The sequence below is a fragment of the Nannobrachium achirus genome, assembly GCF_963921795.1.
Source record: "Nannobrachium achirus genome assembly, chromosome: 23".
In the NCBI taxonomy this organism is placed as follows: domain Eukaryota; kingdom Metazoa; phylum Chordata; class Actinopteri; order Myctophiformes; family Myctophidae; genus Nannobrachium; species Nannobrachium achirus.
The window spans coordinates 14953275-14980596 of record NC_137830.1 but is presented as its reverse complement, the minus strand read 5'-3'; the positions used below and the strand labels follow the sequence as shown (position 1 = coordinate 14980596).

Below are 27322 nucleotides of genomic sequence, written 5' to 3'. Positions count from 1 at the left end.
CCAAAGCGCTTTACAATGTGCACACATTCACACACATCAACAGCGGAGGAAACCATGCAAGGCACCAACCTGCTCAAGGACACTTCGACAGTAACACAGGGGGAGCCCGGGATCGAACCAGGAACCTTCTGATTCCCAATACCTCCTGAGCCACTGTATGTAAACTTGCTTTGCTCTTATTTCATACTAGTGTTGTATGCTTGTAGATTGGCTATTTTAATTTATACAATTAATAATACAAAATATGAATTTAGAGACATCATGTTGAAAGTAGGGATGTCACTAACGGTTTATCCAGTAACCGGTTAGCCGTCAGCATTAACCGGTTAATTAACGGTTTTTAATTATTATTTTATTTAATTAAAAATTATTATCTTTTTTTTTTTAATTATTATCTTTTTTTTATTATTATAATTTTTTTTAACCCAAATTTGTATATATTGTACACAGAATTAATGTTGGTAGACGAATGGTAGACATTTAGTTATGCTCCTTTGAAAGACAAACAAAAAAGACGGATTTAACAATAAAAATAAATTGTTCTAGGCTTAATCATCAATAAACAACAAGCATCGCCTGCGCGTTTCAACAAGTGGTCGGCGGCGGTGCCTATTCTGCCTTTCAAACAAACAAGCTCTAGCCTAGGCTGAGCATTTTTATTGAGAACCATTAACATGACGACGAGTTCTGTTGTGTACGAGTCTGTTGACTCGCACTGCAGAGAAAACTCTTCCGAGATGAAAATGGCAGATCTACAAGCTCACAGCGCGTCGCGTTCTGCGACTCACGGCTTGTGATTGAGCATCGCTGTTGCCTCATGTCGCTGCTGTATTTGAGAAAGATACTGTCGTCTACACTCCTTTCCTTTTGAAATGCTCCCAGACCGAAATACCTCTGTTGGCTACGTGTTCTGTTTTGTGTATTCCGACGCTCGTTGTCTGATCCTCCCCGGACCACACTGTGGCACAGACCCCACTGCGTAACACTAAAACAGCTGTCTCTCATTCACTGTTCGATTGGACATGACATAAGACTACTTACTCTCTTGCGCCTCCCAGAGTCTGTTTGACAAAATCACATCTCCATAGCCAAAAACACTATGCAGGTCCAGGAAAATGTGATCATATTATTTTATGAAAATTAACCGTGAAACCGTTAAGCATGACCGGTTATTTCTTAACGGTCGGCTAACCGGTTAACCGCTGACATCCCTAGTTGAAAGTACTCTAGACTAACGTGGACATTATTTGTTGGCCGGCGGATCTCGCCGGGTGCTCCGGCGTCTCAAAATGACACAGAGGGGGACATGACTCCTGCTGCTGTCCGCTTTGAGTAAATGAGGAAGTGATCCGCGGTGGAAAACGAGTGATAAATCATAGCGATTATCTTTATAATGGATAAGCCTAAACAAACCAGTTCACATGAACAATACTGATGTAAAATAAGATATCTGAACGGCTACATTTATTTTATACAATTAAAATGTCATGAGCCAGCACATTTATAGGGGGGTTTGCACAGGCTTATTTTTCTAAGCCTGGGTTTCCGAGGCTATGTTGAAAGTGGCTAAATCTTATGTTTGTAAGGTATAGAATTTGCCTAGAACACATAACCTTTTGTATAGTTGCAATAATTATGTGGCTGTAGCCCACGTCACACCTGTACTTGAATCACGGCACACTGACCATTTGAGAATCACTGGTTTAGGGAGGAGGCCACGAGGACATTGTCAATGTGAAAGACATTTGCACTTTCCTGTCCCAGGCTACTTTCAACTTATGGTGTCGGAAATGGCATTGGCACTTTAGTTAACTCCAATAATAGCATCCATTATTGTCCATCCTCATGACAAAAAATGCTAATGTGATGCTAATTTGGTCATTAGCCATTATCGATTAGTGTGCGCGTTGTTAACAGCATCAAAATGAGCTCTGGTGCAATGAGTTCACCCCGTATCCACCCTGTGCCACCTACCGTACTTCTGCTGTCTGAATCTCATCCATACTAGGGCAAGTCGACTCGACTCAGTAAAAAGTTGAGTTGAAGTTGACTTTATCGTTTGATGACGTCATCACATTACACACAACCCCCCAATTATTTTGGGGGGTCCCCAGATGATTAACTTAATGTGCAACATTGTTTTCTCACTCAGCTGTAAACAAACCAACATAAAGTTCAAGTGTATAGAGGGTATCTTCACATTTCTAAAGTGACAACCTCTTGAACCCCATTGCCCCCGCCAGCGGGGGCAAAAGGTGTTGACCTCTGAACAGCTATAAATAAATGTCAATAAATCAATATAGACCAAATCAAACTACAATTTCTTTGTTGATTATTATTACAGTGGGCCTACAGCATAGTAATCAGCTGCCATTGTACTTTTCATCCATACATTACTCATATTACAGTATTATTACAACTTATTGTTACTCGTTTTTATTATTTTTCCACCCTTATACTTTAACATTACTAATATTTCAGCACTACTCTCACTAAAACATCTGTAGAGTTTACATAGTTTGGAATATTTTCATAAAATTTTGCCTATCAATTGATGACACCTTGGTGAACAATTTCTCTATTCACTATATATGTTTTCAAAGAGGTCTTGAGGCTCATTCACTATTCAGAGGGCAAAATTTTCATCTTTTCCTAGGTAATTGATCACAGCAGGACAATTTGGTAAGAGAAATGTGGTGTTTTACACTGCGCATTTGTGAATTTTCAGGGGTTAGCTGACATTTGGTGGGACAAGATTAGCCACACTCATTGTAGTTTTGTGTCCACAACTGTTCCAATTTGGGCATACATTTTAGGCGGATTTCTCCCCTGGACCCCCCTGGGGCTTAAGAGGTTAAGGACTTTTTAATACCTCTAAAATGACAATTAAACATTGTCAAATATACAGAGGCAGAAATTGTGAAAATAGCTGATCTACATGCTCACAACGCCTCGCATTGCGAGGCGTCGTGAGCATGTAGATCTGCTATTTTCACAATAGAACCATGTTATACCAAATGGAATGTAGCACTGTAATATTGGATCATTCCGTCCTTGACAATAAGCAATCTTACTGTTTGAATGCTGTACAGACGCACACATGGAGCAAAAATAATGATAGAAAAAAATACAAAGGATTTTTTTTTTCAACTTCGACTTTCAACTTTCTCTGGTGGGAGTCGACTTGTGTAATGAAGTCGACTCAGTCGACTTTTTCGTTAATGCCCTAATCCATACACATCATATTAAATCCCACTTGTATTTGTTGCATAACGAACAGACACTCTATAGCAGTGGTTCTCAGTGGATTCCAGGGTCTCTGTGGGTTCCTTTAGGGGGGGCTCTAAATTTACCCATTCAAGTCTTTAACTCTGACAGTGTACAAATGGAACCAAATGAACCCTAACGGGTTCATTTGGTTCCATTTGTACACTACCAGAGTTAAGGGGAGACCTTGAAATTTGAAAGTTTGAGAAACACTGCTCTATAGCAATGTATCCGAATATAGAGCTTAAACTTTTTAATAAAACGTTTTAATTTAGCCTACCCTACCTTTATTGCCAATAGCCCTTCATTTGCAGCACAAGTTTTCATCCTCTCTTTTCAAGCTCCTTTGCTGGATCTCACCCTAATCCTTGTGTCCCCAGTTCTCCATTGTCCTGCCTACCCCTGATCACACACACATACGCGCGCGCGCACACACACAAACACACGCGCACACACTCCACGGGAGCCTTCAACAGCAGGTTGCTGATTGGTTTCCGTGTTGATGATGCAGAGGTCGTGACCGCGGCCACACGGAATTAATGAAGTCTGACATGCCACTACAGGAACCCAGACAGACAGGCGCACACACACACACACACACACACACACACACACACCAGAGGCAGTTGCCGGTAATGGCTGGTCAATGGGAGTCACAGTACTTACAAAGCTAATTATCTGAACTAATGCCATCATTGGCAGGGGAATACACACATATACTAACACGCACGCACGCACGCACACACACACACACACACACACACACACACACACACACACACACACACACACACACACACACACACACACACACACACACACACACACACACACACACACACACACACACACACACACACACACACACACACACACACACACACACTCTTTCTCTCTCACTCTCTCTTATGGTACATTCACACATCGCTCTGGCTCTAATTTGGGGCAGGTGGATTGGTGTGAGGTGTGTGCAGCAAATTGTGGGGGTCGAAGAAGACCAGGATTTGCATCGTCGTCTGCCCGGCTTGCAGCGGTGAAAGAAGAACTTGTTTTTTTTTTTTCGTTTTTCTTCGTAAAAGACCAGTGTTCAAAATGTAACTTGAGTAAAAGCACAAAAGTATTGGCCCAAAGGTAAACTTAAAGCATCAAAACTAAAAGTACTCATTATACGCAGAAAGTTTTCACTTTTCACATTGGCTATTTTCAAATAGCCAAAGTACAAATAGGGCTGAAATGGTTAAAGGAATATTTCACTTTCAAATTAAATAAACATTAAAAAAATTTGAACGTATTGAAAATTTAAAAAAATAAAAATGCAGTACTTGGGCTACATGTACTTAATTACTTTCCGCCACTGCCTACTTGGATCAGGACTAGCGGAAGTTCAGTTTTGAGTCGTGTGCTGTGCTCATCCATTGCTATTTTAAGTACTCTTCATTTGGCAGAGAAGAACCTCAAACAGATGTCTCCAAAACACTCACACACCCACTTTATGTGTTATTATGCTTCTCTGTTCCACTCTGGTATGAATCCCACAAGAAGGAAAACATATTATTTTCCTGCATTCTCATATGTTGACATGAGACAACTACTTAAACCCTAGCCTATAGTACCCCAACGGTTTACACTGTCCCTCTACTACGTTTTGAGTTTGTAGCTCGGGTATTGTTGTCAAATCTTCGCCGCCCAGCCCAGAATAGGGACACTTAAGGATGCATGCATGTGTTTAAATGCTTGTGTAAAACAATGGAGGGGCTCACAACTCACTTCTGAGAACTGAATGTTTCAAGTTTTCATTTGAGACAAATAGCAAGAACAACAAAACTTGTTGTGCATCATGAATATTGATGGCATATCGGTTTCTGCTTTATAAACACCGTCGACAACACCCTGGTGACTCCTGCTCAAATTGCCAAGAACCTGGCAGTGGTCCTGGACAGCCAGCTGTCTTTCAAAGCACACACTGTACATAGGTACTTCCAGGGACGTGCTGGGCCCCTGATTCAGCCCGGGAAAAAGAGTTGCAGAGGCCCTCATTGCGCGCTGCTGCTACTCAAAGATTTGCCATTTCAGATCATGACAAGTGACAAGCCTTGCGGTGCGAGGCGTTGTGTGCTTGTAGATCTGCTGTTTTCACTACTTTTGTGCAACGGCCTTATATGATGAAGCAGGGCTTTGCTTTGCAAAAGAAAATATACACATTTTAAACTTGGAGATACAAGGTTTCTGTCCGACAGTGACGATTTACTTTATTGGCCGCCCAGCCCCCAAAATGGAACAAAGGCAGACATTTTATTTTATTTTATTTTTTCCTAATGGCCGGCCTGGACCAGCCGGGAATGAACCGGCCGTTCGGGAGTTATCCCGCTTTTCCCAATGGCCAGTACGTCCCTGGGTACTTCACAGCATCCAGAGGGTCTGACCCTTCCTCCCCAAGGAGGCCCAGCTCCTTATACAAGTCTCAGTCATGTCCAGGCTTGACTACTGCAAATCCCTCCTCCTGGTCAGCTGGCATGCTCTCTCAATCCCCTCCAACTGATCCAGAATGCTGCAGCACATCTGGTCTTCAACCTCCCTAAAACCCCTTTTCCACTGACATGGCCCAACACCACACACCACTCCACACCGCCCACTTGTGTCAGTGTTTTCCACTACAAGGACCTGGGTAGAGTGGTGTGAAAGTGGTACTAAACGTGGTACTAAAAAGTATCCAATCCAGAGTAGGTCTGAGCTAGGCCAAACATGGCCAAACACTTCATAATGGCTGATCACTCACTGACTTTTCATTTAGACCACCAGGATATATTCAGTCAGATAACGAATAGAATGGACCAATATAGAAATAACCAATATAGAATTAATAAACCAATATATTGTATTATTTAAACATTATTATTGTAACATGAGAATGCAAGTGTATATGTAATATTTAATCTTGGCGTTCAGGCTCTGCTAGAATTTTCTCCCTGCTCAGCACAATTAGAAACCATCATTAAACATTAAGAGCAGGGAGATATATATACAAATATAATATATAATAACATCCCCCCATAGGGAACAGAACTAACAGCAGAGCCCACTGGTGGTGCTGGGGTGGCGGTGGGAGCAAACAAAGCCTCACAACCAGAGGCAAAGCACTGAACACACCCACATAGCACAGTGTGAACTTCTCAGGTATAGCTGCCTGAACTAAACTCGCGAGCTCATTATCATTTGTAATACACGATACTTGATCTATTGTGTTATAACCACTATTATTGTGACCGTAGGTCGCAGTTTAGTATCAAAGCCTCCACCGGCCGCCCGTCGGTCGGTCACACGTCACACGTCACACCTTTGCCCTGCTCATATCTCCGCATCAGTATGACATCACACCACATGTGTACACAAACCTTTGTGTACGTTGCTGTGGCAACAGTCTGTTGTTGCTGGTCTGTTAGTGTACGTTAGCAACCACCTTAGCAACCATGGTTTTACCCTAGCAACCAACTGTTTACCCTAGCAACCAACTGTTTACCATAGCAACCATGTTTTTTTTACCCTAGCAACCAACTGTTTACCATAGCAACCATTTTTTTACCCTAGCAACCAACTGTTTACCATAGCAACCATGTTTTTTTTTACCTTAGCAACCAACTGTTTACCATAGCAACCATGTTTTTTACCCTACATCCCTCCATATATGGAGATAACCGACGAATCTCACTAAGTCTGACCTCACAAGCCCCATATTTGGACACGAACAACATATAACTCCATATATAGAGACATAGCTGCTGACATCAGTATGACATCACACTGCTGACATCAGTATGACATCACACCGTACACAAATGACCCTTATATAAAACCGGCATTATCTACCGACAGATTGTGGAGATAAGCGACCAACGGTCGCTTATCTCCCGATTAGGGAGTCTTACTGGTAATCTATTATAGTGTATTATTATCATAGTAATACATTAATACTTTATAGTGTATTATAATCACAGTTATAATCCATTATAGTGTATTATAATTAGGATAGTTGTAATACAAATTTATATTGTGTTATAATCACAGTTAAAGGGTCTATTTGATTCTTACAGATAGGGGTACTTTGGTGTAATGGAAAATGTCGATATATTTTTATGTAGTGCAGTGATGTGCGGTGTAGTGTTGTGTTGTGTGGTGCTAAAGCTGCAGTCGGAAAGGGGCTTAAATGTCCATGTCTCCCCCCTTATATGCTCCTTTCACTGGCTTCTGGATGCTGTCTGCATCCAATTCAAAACACTGGAGATGACAACGAGGCCAGATCAGAGGCATGGTACAACCATCGCTTCAGGACACAATCCTCTTCCTGCACACTTACTATATAGACTAACACTGTCCCTCCCAACCCTTTCAATGTTTTAAAGAAAAACATAATAATAATGGTACAGCATTTCTGGTACATAATTTCTTTTCAATATTAATTCAAATATTTTGTGCGTTTTGCCGAATATTTGGGGGCTCACTTATCCTCACTTATCCTCACACACACATTTATCGATAGATCAAGAGTAACTATATGGAATGGAAAAGTAATTAGACCGATCATCTTCATTTTCCTAAATACAAGGCCCAAATACGATCTACAGAGCCAAACGGTACGATATTTGCTTTTGCATATCGATATAGTAGATCAGGGTTCCCCAATAGGCGGCCCGCGGGCCATTTGCGGCCCGCGGGGGGCTAGTGTCTGGCCCCCACCAACCCCAGTTTGGTGGTTTAAGAGCAGCAACAACACTAGTATATCGTCATTGTTGGGTGGAAACCTTGTATGTCCCAAACCGTTCGTTTTGTATTTATCATCTAAAAAATGTACTAAACTAGTGAAAACAGCCGATCTACAAGCACACACTCGCGAAGGCGTTGTGTGCTTGTAGATCGGCTGTTTTCACTAGTTTTGTGCGACGATCTTGTATGATGAAGCAGGGCTTTGCTTTACCAAAAAATGTACACATTTGAAACTTGGAGATACAAGGTTTCTGCCCGACAGTGACGATATCTGAACTGTTGCTGGAGTAGCGGGAACGCCGCCGTCGCCCCCTGCAATGTCGTGGCCCTCGGCTTGGTACCCTAGACATAATTCGGCCCTTGGGGAAAACTAATTGGGGAACCCTGTAGTAGATCATTGCAAATTAAAAACGATTTTTCAATTCAGTTACTATATCGTTACACCCCTAGTCACGTGGATCTGCTCAGGTTCCCCAACATGACCCAGAGAGAACACGGAGCAGACGTCATCCTGAGCCACACACACACACACACACACACGCGCACACACACACACACACACACACGTCAAGTGAAATCGCTGACTGTTACAGTGCGATTTGTTAAATTCTGTGACAGGTCTGTGTATAAAAATGCATACACAGCTGCTGAAGAACTGCTACAAGTACACACACACGCGCGCGCGCACACACGCGCACACACACACACACACACACACACACACACACACACACACACACACACACACACACACACACACACACACACACACACACACACACACACACACACACACACACACACACACACACACACACACACACACACACACACACACACGCAAACAGAACAGAACATTGTTTACCTGCACGCTCACCACCAATTACTCTGTTTCTCTCACAGCTGTTGAGAAGGCAGACCGTCTCTCTCTAGTCGCCTGCAGCAGGTCAGCCCGTGTCATCTATAATTTAATGGTGCTCAGTACACCAACCAATTAAAACCCAGCTTACTGCTTGTTCTCATTTTCGCTGTCTAATCAGGGAGTCATTTAGACCCGGGTCACCAGGTGAACATAATAAATTACCTCATAGAATATTAAAAACTGGCAGTATTCAGGATCCACAGGACGGGCGTGGAACCAATTAACTCCATTTCAATTCTGAGTGTTAAAGCGATCAAAATAGTTTTGAGTTCTTTTAGTGAATACAATTACTGTACTAGTACATCTGCACTTTCTGCAGCGGTTGGAGGTGGTCTTCCTGCTCTAGACCCTGGTGTCAGATAGGACAGTGGTTCTCAACCTGTGGGCGTGGACCCCCAGGGGGTCCCCAAATTATTTTGGGGGGTCCCCAGATGATTAACTTAATGTGCAACATTGTTTTCTCACTCAACTGTCAACAAACCAACATAAAGTTTAAGTGTATAGAGGGTATCTGCACATTTCTAAAGTGACAATTTAAGGACTTTTTAATACCTCTAACATTGGCCAAATTGTCAAATATTAGAGCAGAAATTGTGAAAATAGACGATCTACATGCTCACACGCGAGGTGTTGTGAGCATGTAGATCAACTATTTTCACAATAGAATAGAGCCGTGTTATACAAAATGTAATGCCTCAACTCTTAGTGCTCGTCAGGGTGGGAGGGTCCCCAGTTAAAATATGATTATTTTGGGGGTCACGGCCTGAAAAGGTTGAGAACCACTGAGATAGGACACCTACTGGTGGACAAGTAGCCTGAAGCTTTACAATACAATGGGCCCGATACATCAATCTGGCAGTAAATATAGTGTAATAAAGTGACTAAATCCGGCGTATATTTCTGTAAGCAAAAACTGACGTGGGATTCACCAACTGACGGTTGTCGAGCGTAAAATCACAAGCGCTGCTATCATACTACTTATGGTAGGACCATATATGGTAGTAAGCCTGACTCAGCACTTTGTGGTATGCCCTTGGAATGTCCCATTTCACACCATACGGCAACTGGAAAGGAACATCTAACTTGAACTTGGCTGTGCTAAAAACTTCAACTTGTCTCTCGTCAAAAACATACATGTAGCGTACTTGTATAGGCTAAAGTCCCACCGATTGCAAAAAAAGGATCTATATGTAATGACGATAAATACGTTTACAAGGTTTAACCCACCACCAAATAATAGGATAATAATTATGGAAAAGATAGGCTATTAACACACGGGTGACTAACCGGTCATTTTGAGATCACATTTTGAGATCGCAAAGTGCAATAACTCTCCCCGTGAAGGTCTAAGAAATGTCCCCTTCCATGACTTTTCCTAAATACTCAAGACATATGTTCTTGTTTTTTTTCCCCCTTCTGAAACGTTTCCTAAGTATGAAATAATATACCATTATACCACTCTGACTGCATTTATCAGTGAAATTGACAGGTAAATTCTCTCCCTTTTTGCCCAGGAGAGCTACACCCCCTCCCCTGCTGCCAGCGGGGTTCTATTGTCTTCCAAATGTGAATTAGCATTTCAATTGACCTCTCAAATACTCTATACTGTAGCTGGAAAGTTCACTTGGTTTGGCAGAATTTACCTGTCAATTTGACTGATAAATGCACTCAGAGTGGAAGTGATTTTTTTTCAGTCACGCAAGTGTTAAAAGCCCTACTGAACATTGCTCACCTTAACCGAGGCAAAACGATGATGTTGTAAGTGAATCGCTGTTATGGACCAGAGCTTTATTTATTACTAATTTTGAATAATAAACATAGACCATCACTGTCCTACCTCGGATCTGAACAGCCAGATTGCATCACACGGTAAGACTTAATAATAACCATCAGGCTGTTAGTGGAGTTCAAAATACAGTAGTCTACAGCAGTGGACATTAAGCCATAAGCCACAATCCTTCTATTTTCATCATTACCTGAACTTTGGCTGAGTCGCCGACACTTTAACACGCTGAGGGACTTAATAATGCTGCTCTAACTGCAACTGATAGCCTACTAAATAAATACGAATCGGTGGAATTGCATAATGTCTATATTATGCATAGGCTGCGCAAGCAGATCTATAAGGGTCCATTTGGTTACCAACTCAGTGACGGCTTATATCCACACTGAATACGTAAATGTTTGACAATTGTTTTTTAAATACATTTGTTGTCAAATATTGGGCAGAATGGGCACATAAATATTTCATTTGATGTTTGGAAAATTGAAATTGATTTTGCATGAAGAACAAAGCATTCCAATGACATATGCAATCTTTGCGCCCTGGTAAGTCGGAGCTGGCGTATTTCCAGCATAAATCCCAGACAAAATAACATTGATGAATCTGACCACTAACTAACTAGTAGGAATTGTCGGAAATGCCGGTATGGAAGTGCTGATGAATCGGGCCCATAATCTCCCCTGCATGGCCAATATAACGGAGCGGTAGAAATCTGGTCTCCCACACAGAGAGAGACTCCCGGGTAGGACATAAAAGTTGAGTTCCAGCTTTAATTTAACTCTACCCAACAGGGTTTCATTGGAAGTAAAATAGAATCAACTTCAAATGCAGTCTTAATGAGCAAACATACATAGCGATGCAGTTCCCTTAAAAACAAATACAGATAAAATAATAATAATTAAAGGCAGAGAAGGTATAGTCATGCTACCTGTGCATTTCTTTGAATACAGGTGTTAAATATGTATTAGTCCTACCTGTGCATTTCTTCGGGCTGCCAGGTCGCTTGCCGTGCATCCCGAGTTTACAGTTGAAGTTCTCCTCCCAGAACTCGGCGAACCAAACGTTCCTCCTATTGTTCGACAGAGAACGACTGCGGAAGTAGCGATCAAACGCTGTGGAGAGGAGGAGAGAAGGGAATTAAATGGTATAAAATGTGCACAACGTCAACATACTATATAATGTGATACAAAAAGAGAGGCGGATCTTCTCTTCTGAACTTTGACAAGACGTGTGGATGCCGTGGAGAAAGACGTCTGTTTCGCACAGATGTAAGCTTGCTAGAAGATGTTATTAGATGCGAGTTGTCGTGATTGACTAAAGGGCTTCGCTGATTGGCTCTGACTCCTCTCCAAAGGCGGCAACCCAGAGTCCGGGGACCCCAACGTCAGCAGTCTTTCTGTTTTGTGTGTCAGTTCTTCTTGGTGTAAAAATAAGTCAAGACGTGGCTGCGGCACTGAGGGGCCCCACAGGACCCTGTCAAGATGAAGAGTTTACCCATTCGTCTTAGCTGATTTCCCACGTCGCATCACTCCAGACCCTGGAGTTCTTCCTTTTTTTCAGCTTTCATTTCCTGTCTAGACATCAGAGTCTCAACTCACTTTGCCCCGGTTAACTAAGGCTACGTGCAGTGCCTCGTCAAGGAGAAGAGGCTTTCTAATTTGGCTCGCCTGATGGTCTCAGACATGTCGCTTCGAAGTCAAGCCGAGGGGGTCATTTCTGCCAAGTGATTACAGTCTGAAGTTTAAGGTGAAAGGGATGGTCTCTGGTCGAAGACTTTAAGCAGCACTCTAGCCCTTGGGGGATTATAAGGTTTTCCTCACAGCAGGAGTCAGTGCTGACTAAGCTTTAAACATAATCAGTACGATCTTAAAAAACAATTCCAAATCTCACAGGTAGACAGTTGAGAGGACAGGGGCGTCAATTGGGTATGGCAGGGGTATGCAGCAGCCATACCCTGGGTCCAGGGGGGAAAATAAAAGTTACTTTTAAATATAAATCCATGGATGTCTCCTTGTCTATCTGTGCTGGTTATTATGTTGTTAAATTACAGTAAAATAACTACAAAATTTAACAAAATGGTCACTTTAACAAGGTATTATAATTATATTCTCCACACTTGTATTCTCCCCATCTTGACAAAATGGTATATTCCCAGGTTCCGCAGGTCAGCTGCGCGTTATTGGAAATAACGGAGCGGAGCGGCTCGATTGTCCACGACACTGCAAGCGGCGTGCAGGCCAGCGGACCTTGGTCCTGCTCTTTGCCCCCGAGCGCCGCAGGCGCGAGTGGCCGCGAAGTTACGAAGCCGTGGTGAATGCAATCGTTATATTTATGCCCAGGCCGTAAGGCCTGGGCAAGCCCACGATAAACGCCCTGTCCAAGCGACTACAATGGAGCGCTCCCTAGCTCCGCTTCAGCCAATCAAAAGCTTCGGTGGGCAGGGTTTCCCTGGAGCTCGGGTGTCATTTCCAATCACGCGTCAGCTGCACAGGTGCAATTCATTATTGTTAATTGTGGCATGTGAACAACCATTCCAGGCTGCCATATCCAGCCCAAGAAACCGTAGAAACGGGGGGGGGGAAATAAAATGTACTTCTTAAAATAAATGTATCATGCCTGTTGCTAAGGTATGGCAACATGACTGGTGTCAGACACCAGACATGTTGCCATACCTTAGCTTTTTCTGAACTGACGCCACTGTGAGAGGAGTGATTCTAGATTAGAGCTCATGTGATCAACCTTAATTCCCTGGTTCCCACTCTGGCAGTAGTTCTTTCAGGGTGTGGGGGTGTAGGTCAACGTGCAACACTGCCAGGGTTAGGGTTAGGGTCCAGTGGTGTAAAGTAACTAAGTGCATTTACTTAAGTACTGTACTTAAGTAAAGTTTTGAGGTATTTGTACTTTACAGGAGTACTTTCGATTTCCAATACTTTTACCTCTACTCCACTACATCTCGGATCTAAATATTGTACTTTTACTCCACTAAATTTATTTGAAAACTTTAGTTACTAGTTACTTTGCAGTTATAAATTATATTATTTTAAAATATACATTAACGATTTTAGCCCTAATTTATACCTAGGCTATTTGAAAATGGCCGTTCTACAAGCTCACAACACGTCGCATCGAGCTTGTAGATCTGCTATTTAAAAAATATATACTTTTGTACTTTTACTCAAGTAGAAAATCTGAGTACTTTTTCCACCACTGGTTAAGTCCCTGTTCACATGTCCCATGGCATTGTTGAAAGAGGTGGTGCCATAGTTTTGTTCTTTTTTCTGTTTTGTATGTGTCTGAGTTAACATTACTCTAGTCTAATAGACCCCCAGGTGTGGTTATAATATGCAAATATGTCTTCCCTGTGTAATTTTGGTTTCTTCCTGAAAGCTGAAAGCCTCCGAGTCAAAAAGCCCAATTGAAATACACTGATTTAATGACACCATAAAATCATCCCCTCCCTTTTTTACCATACAACAACACTGTGGGTGTGGCTAACTTCAGCAGGGTCACCACCCACCTGAAAAGGTATACTTAATGCCACATAAAAACACAATTTTAACACTTTCTGTACACTTTTTGGAAGAAAATCTTCCTCCAAGTATAATCATGATACCTGGTGATTATGTTTTAGGGGGAAACTTCACGGTGCCTTGTCTTTAAATAAATAAATAAATCTTCCCTGTTGAATAAATGTATATTCAAAATTCCACCCCCGCAAAAAAAATAGCATCAATAAAGAAGCTTCACCCTACATTTTCTTTGCGCTCTCTTTGCCCTTGTTTTGTATTCAACATCCTACGGATTATGCAGACATTATGCAATTATAATATGCATACGTTTGATCCTCCAGAATTTGGATATTCCAAGATGATGCACATCAGACGCACCACGATGAAAATACAAGACTTCCTCGTTGATGAGGCGCAGAGTGGTGTCCAGGCCATGGGGAGCGCTTGTTTTTCTTTCTCTCCGTGTACACTTCCTAATTAATTTAGTGAGTGTGACGTCGGCCCTCGTCCGAGTTGCGTGTCCTGCGTCAAACCTGTTTCCAGGGAGCGCTATAGTCTGAATACCAGATTTGAGTTGCAAGACTCAATATTAATGCATTGGAGATGTTTAATAAGCTAGGATAAGATTCAAAGACACATTACCAAACAAAAAATATGTTTTGTTATGGAGTGGGTCTTTAAGGGTTCAGTTCCCTCTATGTCCACTAATAATATACTAAGTATGCATACAGTCGTCATGTTGCAGTAAACCATGAATCCCATGCAGGTTCAACTTCCGCTATGGACAGGGGTGTCGCACCAAATTCTGGGCCCTGGGTACAAGGATTCACTGCGGGCCCCCCATGAATGTTCATGGGGGGCCACAATGTTAGCCACAATGTTCTGAATGTTCTAATGTTCTTCATGGGGGGAGGGGGTTTAACCCATTTAGACTGGGAACGCATTATTACGCACTATTTTGTGCTTTAACGATTGAAAAATAGCAGATCTACAAGCTCCCATCTCAAAATATTTAGTTCCAGGGACCCCCCAGAAGCAAAATTTGGGTTACAAATGTTCGCTTAAAAAATAGATATATTCAAAGATTTGCACACATTTTTCATAACTTTTCAAAAATAGCAGATGCCCAGGTGCCCTTTTGCAATACATTGAGTTCCTACAGCAGCCTACCTGCTCCCTCAAAGGTGGGTCCTGGGGAAAACTCTGCGTAGGGTAGAGTAGCAGCTAAATGTAAATGCTACGTTCCTGCCGAGCTCACATTCTCCAGTCTGCCTCCGCGGCATCGCAGATCTGAGAGCAAAACACTTGCAACAAAACCCCCTTCCCCACAATGCAACGAGGGCTGCTTGTCCCAGTTAAGCACATAAGAGGGGTTGAAGAAGAAAAGAGACACATCTCTCCTCCACCCCGAGGGACCACTAGCTGCTGCCAGAGGCAGGCAGGCTGGCTGGCTGGCAGGAGGAGATGATGATGGAGAGACAAGTGGAGGACGGAGTGAGAAAAGCTATGGAGAGAGAAGAAGAGTAAGGGGGGAATAGAAATGATTGTTTAACAGCTAGGGGAGAATAATTGTCGCTTTGAATTTCCTGGGAACATAATAAGGGGTCCAAAAGGACCCTTATGGTTCTATAAATCTGATGGTGTACAAATGGAACCAATTGGACCCTTACGAGGTCCCAGAGATAATAAAAAATTAAAAAGGTTGAGAATCAAGGGGTTTGAACACAGCTGGATGTTTCAGAGACTTCACTCATGTCAGCTGTGTCGGCGTGCCATTGGTCAGGGTCATCAGGAACCACACCCAGCTACACCAAGTAACGATGCATTTGTTTCTATGGAGACGACAGCAGAGATGGTACTGCAGCGGTAGCCGTGGTAACCATGTGGCCGTCTTGCAAACAGTGTGGGAATAATGCGTCTTCACTCCCAGCCCTTTTCAGATGCTGGTGGTTGAAGGGCGCATTCCTGCTGCGGCGTGTGTGTGCACGCACGTACGTTACGTACGTGTGCGTGCGTGCGTGTGCGCGTGTGTGTGCGTGTGTGTGTCCAGGTTCATCAATCCCTGTCTGTTTCAGTGCGACTCCTGGTCAGTCTATCTAATCTGAGCCTCCTGCTGTCTGCCCGTCATGTCCAACATCCTAACATACAATATTGTATTCCCTCTCCCTCCCTCCCTCTCCTTCTCCCTATTCCTGGCTCCTGGATGCCTTCTGGGAACACAGGCATCACAGATACTGCAGTGGATCACGCAGTATCTCTGAGCTTTATCAGCCTCTGTGTGCACAGACACCCAGGAATTTCACAGAGGCCATGGTGGCCGTGACCGCCGTGCCACCTCCGTTTGCCCTTATTCCCCTCAAAAAAAGGAAATGAAATCACTGTCCCAGCTGATTTCACCGTTTTCTCTGCTGCCTCGTTCCTGTCAATACAGTTTTAGGACACCAGTGCCTTTGTTGAGATTCAGAATTCATATTGGGAAACATCAAGTGAAACCCACTGTTGGGTTCAATTTATGGCCTAGTATGAACCCAGTAAAACCCCAGTAAAAAACAGGTTATTTAGGATGATAGTTTGATATAAATGTAATACTGACCAATGACCCAAAACTGAGAGCTTTGAGAAGAGAAGGTTGATTAAGCTGAGGCAAGAAAGTCTGATGAATCACTGAAATAATAAAACAAGAAACTCAACATGATCTATCCCATAATAGCTGCAGTGTGGCTGAGATAGGCATATCGTCATTGTCGAGAGGAAACCTCGTATCTCCAAGTTTCAAATGTGTACGTTCTTTCGTAAAGTAAAGCCCTGCTTCATCATACAAGGCGGTCGCACAAAAGTAGTGAAAACAGCAGATCTACAAGCACACAACGCCTCACGGTGCGAGGCGTTGTGTGCTTGTAGCTCGGCTGTTTTCACTAGTTTAAATCATTTTTAAAATGAAAAACGGTTTTGGACATACAAGGTTTTCACCCGACAACGACGATATACTGATGTCAATCAGTCCCTGACGTCCCTGAATCCATTGATTGATCATTAACATAAACATGCTCTGAAAATGCACGCGGCCCACTCATTTGACTACTGTGTGTGAGTGGGCCGTGAACGCTTTTCATCCAGAAAGGGTTGAGAACCCCTGGGCTAAACCTTAGAATCCCACACGTGCACCAGTGCATACCGTCCACGGAGGCTCGTTTGGGCAGGATGGTGATGGCTCCCTCTGCGACCCTCTCCTGGCCAATCACAGGAGTGATCTTGGACCCCCAGCTGTCTGAGCCCACCCACAGGAAGTGACCCGTCTGGTTGTTGCGCTTGGCTGCATCCAGAATCCGCCTGGTGGACAAATAGTACACACAGCGAGGACAAGAAGAGAAGACGCATTCAATAAGGGCAACGAATCATCATCATCATCTATTTAACTCAAGACCATAACAATAACTTCTATGTCAAGGGTCTTCAACAGGGGGTCCGGGACCCCAAGGGGTCCTTAGAGTTAGTACAGGGTGGCCGCCAAATCCTTGTGTGATAGGATAATTCTTTTAAATTAACAACTTGAACCCTTGCATCCCTATTTTCCGAGGGGAACTTTAGCCAAAAATAGCAGATCTACAAGCTCTCAACGCCTCGCGCTACGAGGCGTTGAGAGGTTGTAGATCGGCTATTTTCTGCAAATAGATTTGGTGTAGAGGTAAAAAAGAGCAGGCAGACCAAGTACATAGTGAAAGGTCAAGTTTACAAAATATTGACGATTTAAGTGGTTAAATGTCTGGGGGAAAAAAAACGCATTAACATGAATCCAACATAGACTGATGACAGTGCGGTCAAACAAGTCTATGACTCTATCTATGAAGTCGATGAAAATCTGCATCACTCATTTATACAATATGTACAGGGGGTCCCTGCTTCATCTCTCTCTCAGCTAAGGGGTCCTTGGCCTGAACACGTTGAAGACCCCTGCTCTATGTGGTAACCATAACTATGCAGTAAGTGCATTCATTGAACAGAGGAAGACCATTTCTCAGAAAAGCACCCAATTTACAACTAACGTTTGGCTAGTAAAATCAAAATGTGGTTACCAACCATTTTCAATGTTGAACTATGTCATTAATATACCTTAGAGGTGTCGTGTGGAAATTTTTAAAAAAAAGTTCCCCCCCTTCTGTGTTGCATATAACTGGAGGATTGATTTTGGGATTTGTATTGTAAAGTACAACTTGATGACATCACACATTGTACTTTACAATACAAACCCCAAAATCAATCCTCTAGTTCTAGGCAACACAGAAGAGGGGGAAATTTTTATTTATTTCCACACAACTCCTCTAAGGTATATTAATGACATAGTTCAATATTGAAAATGGGTGGTCTTCCCCTTTAATAAAATACACAGATGGGTTAAATGATGAGTTATAGTACTTTGATAGATATTCCTTGTCTCAAATTCATAATGCTAGCATTCTTGCACTAAAACAAGACGTGAAACTCATCCCCAACTCGGATGTCATCACGTAAATTGCATAACCCTTTATATCTTCCTTCATTCAGCAACAGCACAAAGCGATACCAGTGGCAGAGGGCCTGCTTGTTTTGGTAGTCAGGGGCATACCGTATGTCGTCCTCGTTGGCAAACATGATAATGGCACGCGCATTAGAGGTCTCCAAGAGCCGTCTGATGATCTTATCAAACTCCCCTGGTCTAGGCTCCCTCGGGATCTTCAGAGACTGGGCTATACACACACCTCCTGAAAGAGAGAGAGACATGGAGGGAGAGAGGGAGAGAGAGAGATGAATTAGTCGATGTTCTTCATTCTTATGAATTGCCATTATATTCCTATGCTTCACAACGCAGTTAATGTTGGTTATACAATGCATCAAGTGTGTAATATCTTAATCCCTAACCCCAATAAGCACCAGTACAGAGGGAATATACAGCACAATTATATTCCCATTGTCTGCAAGAGTATTATTCTGATTTCATATTCAACATCCATTCCAGGGTCAAGTACAATTAACTGAGAGAGAGAGAGAGAGAGAGAGAGAGAGAGAGAGAGAGAGAGAGAGAGAGAGAGAGAGAGAGAGAGAGAGAGAGAGAGAGTATTAAGGAGACAGGAATGGAATTAGAATGAACAGGAAGAGAGAGAATGACCGTAAAAGTTAGAACGAAAATGGCGTTCTTTTGAATGCCCTGCAATGTTTAAAGATGTTTACTAACTTATACTGACTACATCAGTCTCGCTTTTCTTTTTCGCGCCTGCAAGCATGTGCATGAAATACCCATGATGGCGTAGAATTGGTGTGAAGACATTGCAAGAGTAAAAATCAACCAAGTAAACCACCCATTTTCAACATTGAACCCCAAGCCAAACCCCACATTCAATCCTCCACTGGGGAGAGCAAAGTGGGGGGTGGGGGTGGAGTGCTGATGGAGATGGAGAGATTAGCGAAGGAGAGCAGACAAGAGAGAGGGAGAGATGAATGGAGGGGCAGTTCTTAATGGCCCTTGTATATCATTATAGCAGTCATCGCACGTACATGCGCTCAAGCGCACGCACACACCCCCACTCTCTCTCTCCCCTCTTCTCTCCCTCCCTCCATCTTTTTCTCCAGTTGTCTCACCATCCCTCTCTCTCTCTCTCTCTCTCTCTCTCGCTCTTTCTCTCCCCTGACAAGTTAAACAATCACTACAACTGTCAGTGTCACTCACAACACACTGAAATGAGCAACCCTTTTACACACACACGCGTGCACGCGCACACACGGGATAATCTCGCTCTTTCGAACAACCGTCATTTCAACAAAGGAGCGTCGGGAGGGTTAGCAACTGTGTGAGTGTGTGTGTGTGTGTGTGTGTGTGTGTGTGTGTGTGTGTGTGTGTGTGTGTGTGTGTGTGTGTGTGTTCCACCCATGTATTGAACATCTGTCCATTCTGTCACTTTCACTTGATCAAACACACACACACACACACACACACACACACACACACACACACACACACACACACACACACACACACACACACACACACACACACACACACACACACACACACACACACACACACACACACACACACACACACACACACACACAAAACCAAAACTGATTAGAATTATATCATATCATATACCTGTTGTCATAGAACCCGTTTTGACCATCTGTTTGCCTGTGTGTCATTTGTGCCCATATGGAGATATCTGTATCTGTCTGTCTGCGTCCATTTTATGCCCATACATGGAGATCTTTGTATCTGTCTATGTCCCTTTTATGCCCATAATGGAGATCTCTGTATCTGTCTGTGTCTCTTTATGCCCAATATCCTAAAGGAGTTCGCTATAAACAATGTTGTCAGTAATGCCCTTGTCATTATAGTGAGTGAGTGAGTGAGTGAGTGAGTGAGTGAGTGAGTGGGACGGACGGACGGGCAGACGGACAGACAAAGAGGGGCAAGGCCATTCACACCTTTTGTCTGTCTGCGTCCATTTTATGCCCATACATGGAGAATTTTGTATCTGGCTGTGTCCCTTTTATGCCCATATATGGAGATCTCTCTATCTGTCTGTGTCTCTTTATGCCCATTATCCTAAAGGAGTTCGCTATAAACAATGTTGTCAGTAATGCCCTTGTCATTATAGTGAGTGAGTGAGTGAGTGAGTGAGTGAGTAGTGAGTCGGACGGACGGACGGACGGACGGACGGACGGACGGACAAAGAGGGGCAAGGCCATTCACACCAAGCACGATAACGATCACAATAACTAAAAAAGTGTTGTTTTAAAAAACTCAAATGGATGGCAAAGTCTACAGTACACCACAACCATAACGACAACTAAATATAGCCTAGATCTTTTACTTTAAATAAATATTTAAAGTAAGTCAGCCGGTATGAGCATTTATCCTTCTGTTCAGTCAGCAGAAATTATTGTGATATCATTGCTGGTTTTGTGTTTCCAAAACTCTAATACGCTCCCAGAGATCTCTCAGACACTATCTGACTCTATTTACGCAAATATATATAAAAAAGAAAAACACAAGTTGTCATACACGGGCTGGGAGTGCGCGTTGGCGTAGGCATGCTGAGAGTACGGGCCAAACCCTATAGTGCAGACTGATTCATGTTTTAACTGCGGACAATGAGGAACGCGTTCACTGCTCTGACGGCCCTGGGGGATTCAGAGAAAGACTACATGATGTCAAACTGTCTATGAATCACCGCCATATTACGCATGGGAACGGGAGCACCTTACTGACTTACTGAGAGAGACACACGCACAGAAAGACGAGTGAGAAAGAGAGAAAGAGAGAGAGAGACTTAGGTAGGGAGCGCGAGTCTGAAGAGGTGAGTGTTGAGGGCCCTTTTGAAGCCTGACAGGGTGGGGGATGGAGGTGCGTTCCACAGAGAGGCGATGCCAGCCAATGTGAATATGCTGCTCCTCCTGGCTTTCATTCCCATTTTCATTTTTCAGCCCCAATTCACATGTCCTCCCTGCAGTGTGTCTCTTTCTCTCAAGACACTTTAGCATCCGCGCGCACTCGTACCACGAACAACACCGTGCACCAGGACTGCTCTTACAATTTAAATAGCAGAATGTCGCTGGCAGCTGTGTCGCACTATAGGCTCTACATGGAGCAAACGAAGTTCAGATCCGGCGCAACTGCAGTGGGAAAATGAAAGGACAGTTCCACCATCCAATTTCATCCCATAATCTACCAATAATAATTATTAGACCATAATCTAATAATGTATGCTATATATATGCTTTTATGCTTTTATTCGATAGGACAGTAGACTGACAGGTAATTGGGGGAGAGATGGGGAGTGACATGCTGCAAAGGTCGTCTGGATCGGGGAATCAAACCGGCGACGCCGTCAGGCATCAATGCCTATGTGGTATGCGCCTGGACCAGTAGGCCAGCGGCTATATTTTCAAGGACTATGCGAAGAACAAATAATTAATTTGATTTCACGTGTGAACACTAATAAAAATAATAATACAATCTAAATAAAATTGCAAAAGACAATGTCCGACATGCTCACAACACCTCGCACTAGCTTGTAGTTTTGGGGAAGACATGATAAAATCACAGTAGCCAGGCTGCCAGGGGCAAGGTGGCACAGTCGGTAGCGCTGTTCTCCCTGTGTCTCCTAGGGTAGGTGCCCTCACAAAAACATGCAGTAATCCTGGCCTATATAATGCCTCTCCCACCCCTGGCCAGCCTGATGGAGGGGAACGTGTTCCTTCCACGCCCTACGTCCAACCTGTCAGGTGATAAGAAGCGGCCTGCTCACTCCTCATGCACTGAAGAAAGTATGGGGCTCAGTTCGGGGATCTCCCCAGGTTGGCAGAGGGAGCGCAGCGCCCAGGATTACAGTTTACGGTAGGCAGTTAGCACTGGGTGAAAAATGGGTTACAAAATCGTGGGATAAAAAAAAAAGTCATTGTGACAGAGTGGGAAGCACACGCACAGCTGACATTTCTGTCCTTGACAATAAGCAATCTTAATGTTTGAATACTGTACACATGTAGCCTGGAACCAGACCAATCCGCCTGCAGGGCAAAAAAAAACGTGCCCTTGGCGAATATGGTGAGGAATTAGTATGAGCAACGCCAGGCTAGTACACACGCACACATGGAGCAAAAATACATTAAAAAACACTTGTGTAATGAAATCGACTGAGTCGACTTGTCGACTTTTTGGCTAATGCCCTAGTCCCACCTCCTACCCAGCATCCACCTGTGGGCTCTGTATCTATGACCTCAATGTTCCCTGTAATATCTATTTGGTACTTGTACTTGTTTGTTATAAATATTGTCATAGTTACAGGGATTTCATAAATTGAGACAGAGCCTCGACGCCAAACTTCAGATATCCATGTTCAAATATTATATTTATGCTCAATACATAAATTGAATTCAAATCAATGAGTTGTCTGACTGAACTGAAGATAAAGGCATGGATAAGCGTGCTTGTTTTGATAAGAATCCTCAAATTCCTGCTGTAATTGTTAAATTGTACTCTAAAACAGATAGTTCCAGCACTTGTTTCTGATTAGTTGATTATCACAGCGCCAACGTCTTGTTATAAACCAGTTAATGTACTGTATTACCATCTGCGTTGTTTACCTACTGTATATGGCAAGGTAAAAGGAATTATCCTTTTCGTGCAAAGTTTTACACTTAAAACCAAGGCAGATAGGGTGACTTGTCGTGCACCATTCGGTACATTCCATGCATTTGCACTGAAAGTTCCTTGTTTGAACAAGCAGTCGTGGGGACTACTTTCTTAGAGAAATTATTCTTGTAGTGAAATTGTAAAAAAAAAAAAAAAAAAAAAAAAAAAAAATTATATATATATATATAAATTAATTGGGATATGTCTATGATTTTCAATATCAATATATGCAGCTATATCACGGTATGATATAGCTAAGAGGGTCCTCTCCACGCCATGCTTCACTAGGCCTCTTAACTGCTCTAAAATTCACTGTAAACCACGACCTCTTGTAGATTATTGCTTTCATAAGCTGACTTTGTGTGTTCCATAATTACACAAAGATTTCTATTTTCTTGGTTTTCCATCTTCAAAGAAAGGGAGTCAAGGTGAGCGCAAGCTTTCAGCCTTTCTTCCATGGCACTCAAGACATTTATCTCTGTTATGTCTTTATTTAGTTTAAGGAAATGTTGGCACATCCAATCATTGGTTTGTTCAAAGCACTGACACAGCAAAGTTATGAGACTATAGTCGCTCAGTGAAAGAGCTCCAGTATGTAAATGTCAGTGTTGTCTGCATAATTATGGTAAGCGAGTTTGTTATTTTACATAATTTGTACCAACTGGAGCATGTAAAGGTTGAATAAAAGAGCCACTCATCTTCCTTATTCTCCATATTAGCCAACTTCAATCTACGGTACCTGACTGTAGTTTTTGCTCTACTCTATCTCTACTGTACTCCACTCAGCTCTATCTTACTGTACTTTACTGTACGTGCTTGCGTGTGTGCATGTGCGTAGGTCTACCTGTTAATAAGAATGTAGGAGAGGGTGTATGAATAAATGTATAGGCGTGTGAGCCTCTGGGTGTCTCTGATGGTCTATTTTATGCATACCTTATGCATATGAAGAGATGTGTTTGTGTTTGACTCCAGTGAGACTCCCTTGCAGCAGAAAGTGGGTCTGGTTTGGACCTATATAAAACCCATCAAGCAGCGCAAAGAGAACAGTCTTCTAAATAAAACTCTGAGTCCATTTACTTTGTTTACTTTCACCTTTAACACCATTCCGTTTTACTATCAGAAACACTGAAGTCTCCACCTTTAATTAACAGCGTCTTTCTCACTCCCACGCTCTCTCCACTCTCCCATAAAAGATACCTTGTAAACAACTGTCTGGATTGCCATTGAATTTGCAGTGATTTTGGCTTCTCCTCTGATGCCACCCATATCTTGGCGACTTTCAACCTGGCGTCCCCTATTTTGGGCATTTCATTATACATGAAAATGTTCAGAAGTAGCCGATCAACATTGTACTGTAGCTTGCCCATTTCCCCCGCACAACACTATCGTACTGAAACTGTGAAACTGTGCACCTCAGCCAACTAAAGTGTGTCTAAAATAGCAATGGATGCTATTGCTATTGACAGTCCTGTCTTCATTTGCCATGTTGTACTGTAAAGTCTTGCTCAAAGACACGTTGTGAAGCAAGTCAGAGCCGGGAATCAAGCCGGGAATCATCATTCGGCTCCAAATCATGAAAACGACACACCCCCTACTGCACAGTTCCAGCGCACGCAGAGTCCCCAAAAATACGACAAAAAACAACAACAAAATAAATAACAGGCGGGGGAAAAACATGCAGATTCTCCTCTGGAAATTGTCATTCATATATGCTGCTGCATGCCTCATGCCAATCCTCCTGCCCCAAAATAAGGCCCTTAGTTTTGTTTGATCTACTCCTCCACTCTCCTCTCCTCTGCTATTCCCTATACCCTTTCTCATCCTCCTCTGCTTCTCCACCAAGCAATAAAGACTAGCTACAGTTACACAGCAACGTCATTTTTTTCATCTCTCTCTCAATGTTTCCCTAGCTAAACGAAACGAGAGGTTCGGAGGCTGTTTTCATTGACTGTTTGATGTTAAATGCTCAAATGGTGCCAAAGAGCAACAGATATACAGTACTCAAAATACTGGAAATTCTATATGTTCTCTCAGTTGATGCACCCTCTCTTTTACTTTACTCTCTTACTTTTTATCGGCTTCTGCTTCTTTCTACAAGCTTACGTGTCACAATACCATGCATTGTAAGCTTGTAGATCAGCTATTTCCGCCTACCTTTTTCCTATTTCGGTCAATTATTTATGTGAAGTATAATTATGTTTAGTATTTTCCAGAAAATGAGAAAACATTGAGCTCAAGTGGAGTTAGGAGGTTTTTTAAAAATGTTCATTGGTTCAATATTTTTTTAACCAACATACAGACGTAGGGTGTTCAATAGCAGATTCATGAAAAATGAAAAGTAGGTGAAGTTAGCTGGTTTGACAGAAAGTGTGACACACAGATAGCTGGTTAGCTGGTTTTGTCCCGACAGCAACGATAATAAGTAACTAAGTATAAGGCACATCTAGCCCTCAGGACCACGTCATCCGCAAAAGGCAGTGAAGGCAACCCTTAGCTCACCGAACGTTATACCTTCTCCGCCACAACTTCGCCTCAAGATCCTGTCCATATATTTTCAACAACAGGAGCGAAAACAAAAGCATGGCCTGCCCTACAAGATTATGATTATGTAAGATTATGTAAAACAAATACAATAATACTAGCTGGTTTGCATGTTTTTTTAGAGCCCCTTTCAAAATGTTTTCTGAAAAGCGTTCACTTTCAGATTTCAGGCAACATATTCCACAGAGCTGCTTCGCTGTCAATAAAATGATTTGTTTCCCGACTTGCCCCCCCCCCCCATCGGGGATTTTAAAACTAATACTCTCTCTGTCTTTTCGTATTCATCTGCCTCTCTCCTCCTATTTGTTGACAACCTCACTATCGCTCGCTCTCAATGTCTCCATCTCGCCATCTCTCTCTTTAACAACACTAGCCCTTACCCGTTCAAAGATATGAGCTCCAAAATGATGTGCAGTGTGTGGGTTATGGGATGTGCACTGTGCACACAGTATATGAGGGATGGAAAGTAACTTTAACTGGTGCTTGCATGATGTAGGAGCATCAATGTAAGAAATACCCGTTTCGTTTAATGGCTACAGAGATACTGTTCCCCTCCCCCCCAGCCCGCCCGCCCACCCGCCTGCACACACACCCGCCTGCCTGCCTGCCTGCCTGCCTGCCTGCCTGCCTGCCTGCCTGCCTGCCTGCCTACACACACACACACACACACACACACACACACACACACACACACACACACACACACACACACACACACACACACACACACACACACACACACACACACACACACACACACACACACACACACACACACACACACACACACACACAGCTGGTTAAACATTTTGCCTCAAGCTAGATGCAGAATAGATGTGCCTCATGCTAGATGCAGAATAGATAGTAGATACACCATAAAAATGCTAATATACAGCATACGATTTGTGAAAGTGACAAACGGGCTTCACAGTTATGTCAGGTGTGTTCATATGCTTATGGTGATGCGATTTCAGATCAATTGCTCCAGCCACTGAGGAGAAACGCTGTGACAGACAGACACTCACTCACTCACTCACTCAGACATTCGCAAAATTATAGTATAGATGGTCTCTGCTCTCTAAACAGCAGGTTCTGAATACCTGATGAACCTTCTGTGTTTTACAACAGGGGTCTTCAACGTGTTCAGGCCAAGGACCCCTTAGTTGAGAGATAGATGACGCAGGGACCCCCACAACCTGTTCATAGATTCCATATAGTTTCATTGTTTGACAGCACAATCATCAGTGTATTTTGGATTCATGTCAATTTGTGTTTTCAGATATTTAACCAATTGAACTGTCAATACTTAATAAACTTGACCTTTCACTGCCAAAAATAGCCAATCTACAAGCTCTCCCTCTCTCTCTCTCTCTCTC

General features: G+C 42.9%; 1 protein-coding gene across 1 annotated transcript in view; it reads right to left on the bottom strand.

Annotated features, from left to right (window-relative positions):
* The window catches only part of grm8a (glutamate receptor, metabotropic 8a), a gene marked incomplete at both ends in the record, with an annotated part of 299416 nt that overhangs the window by 151350 nt on the left and 120744 nt on the right, over positions 1-27322 (bottom strand). Inside the window, 3 exons of the mRNA XM_080753986.1 lie at positions 11705-11842; positions 17415-17569; positions 18843-18978. Coding sequence (XP_080610112.1) covers positions 11705-11842; positions 17415-17569; positions 18843-18978 — 429 coding nt within the window. The remainder of the gene's footprint in view (positions 1-11704; positions 11843-17414; positions 17570-18842; positions 18979-27322) is intronic.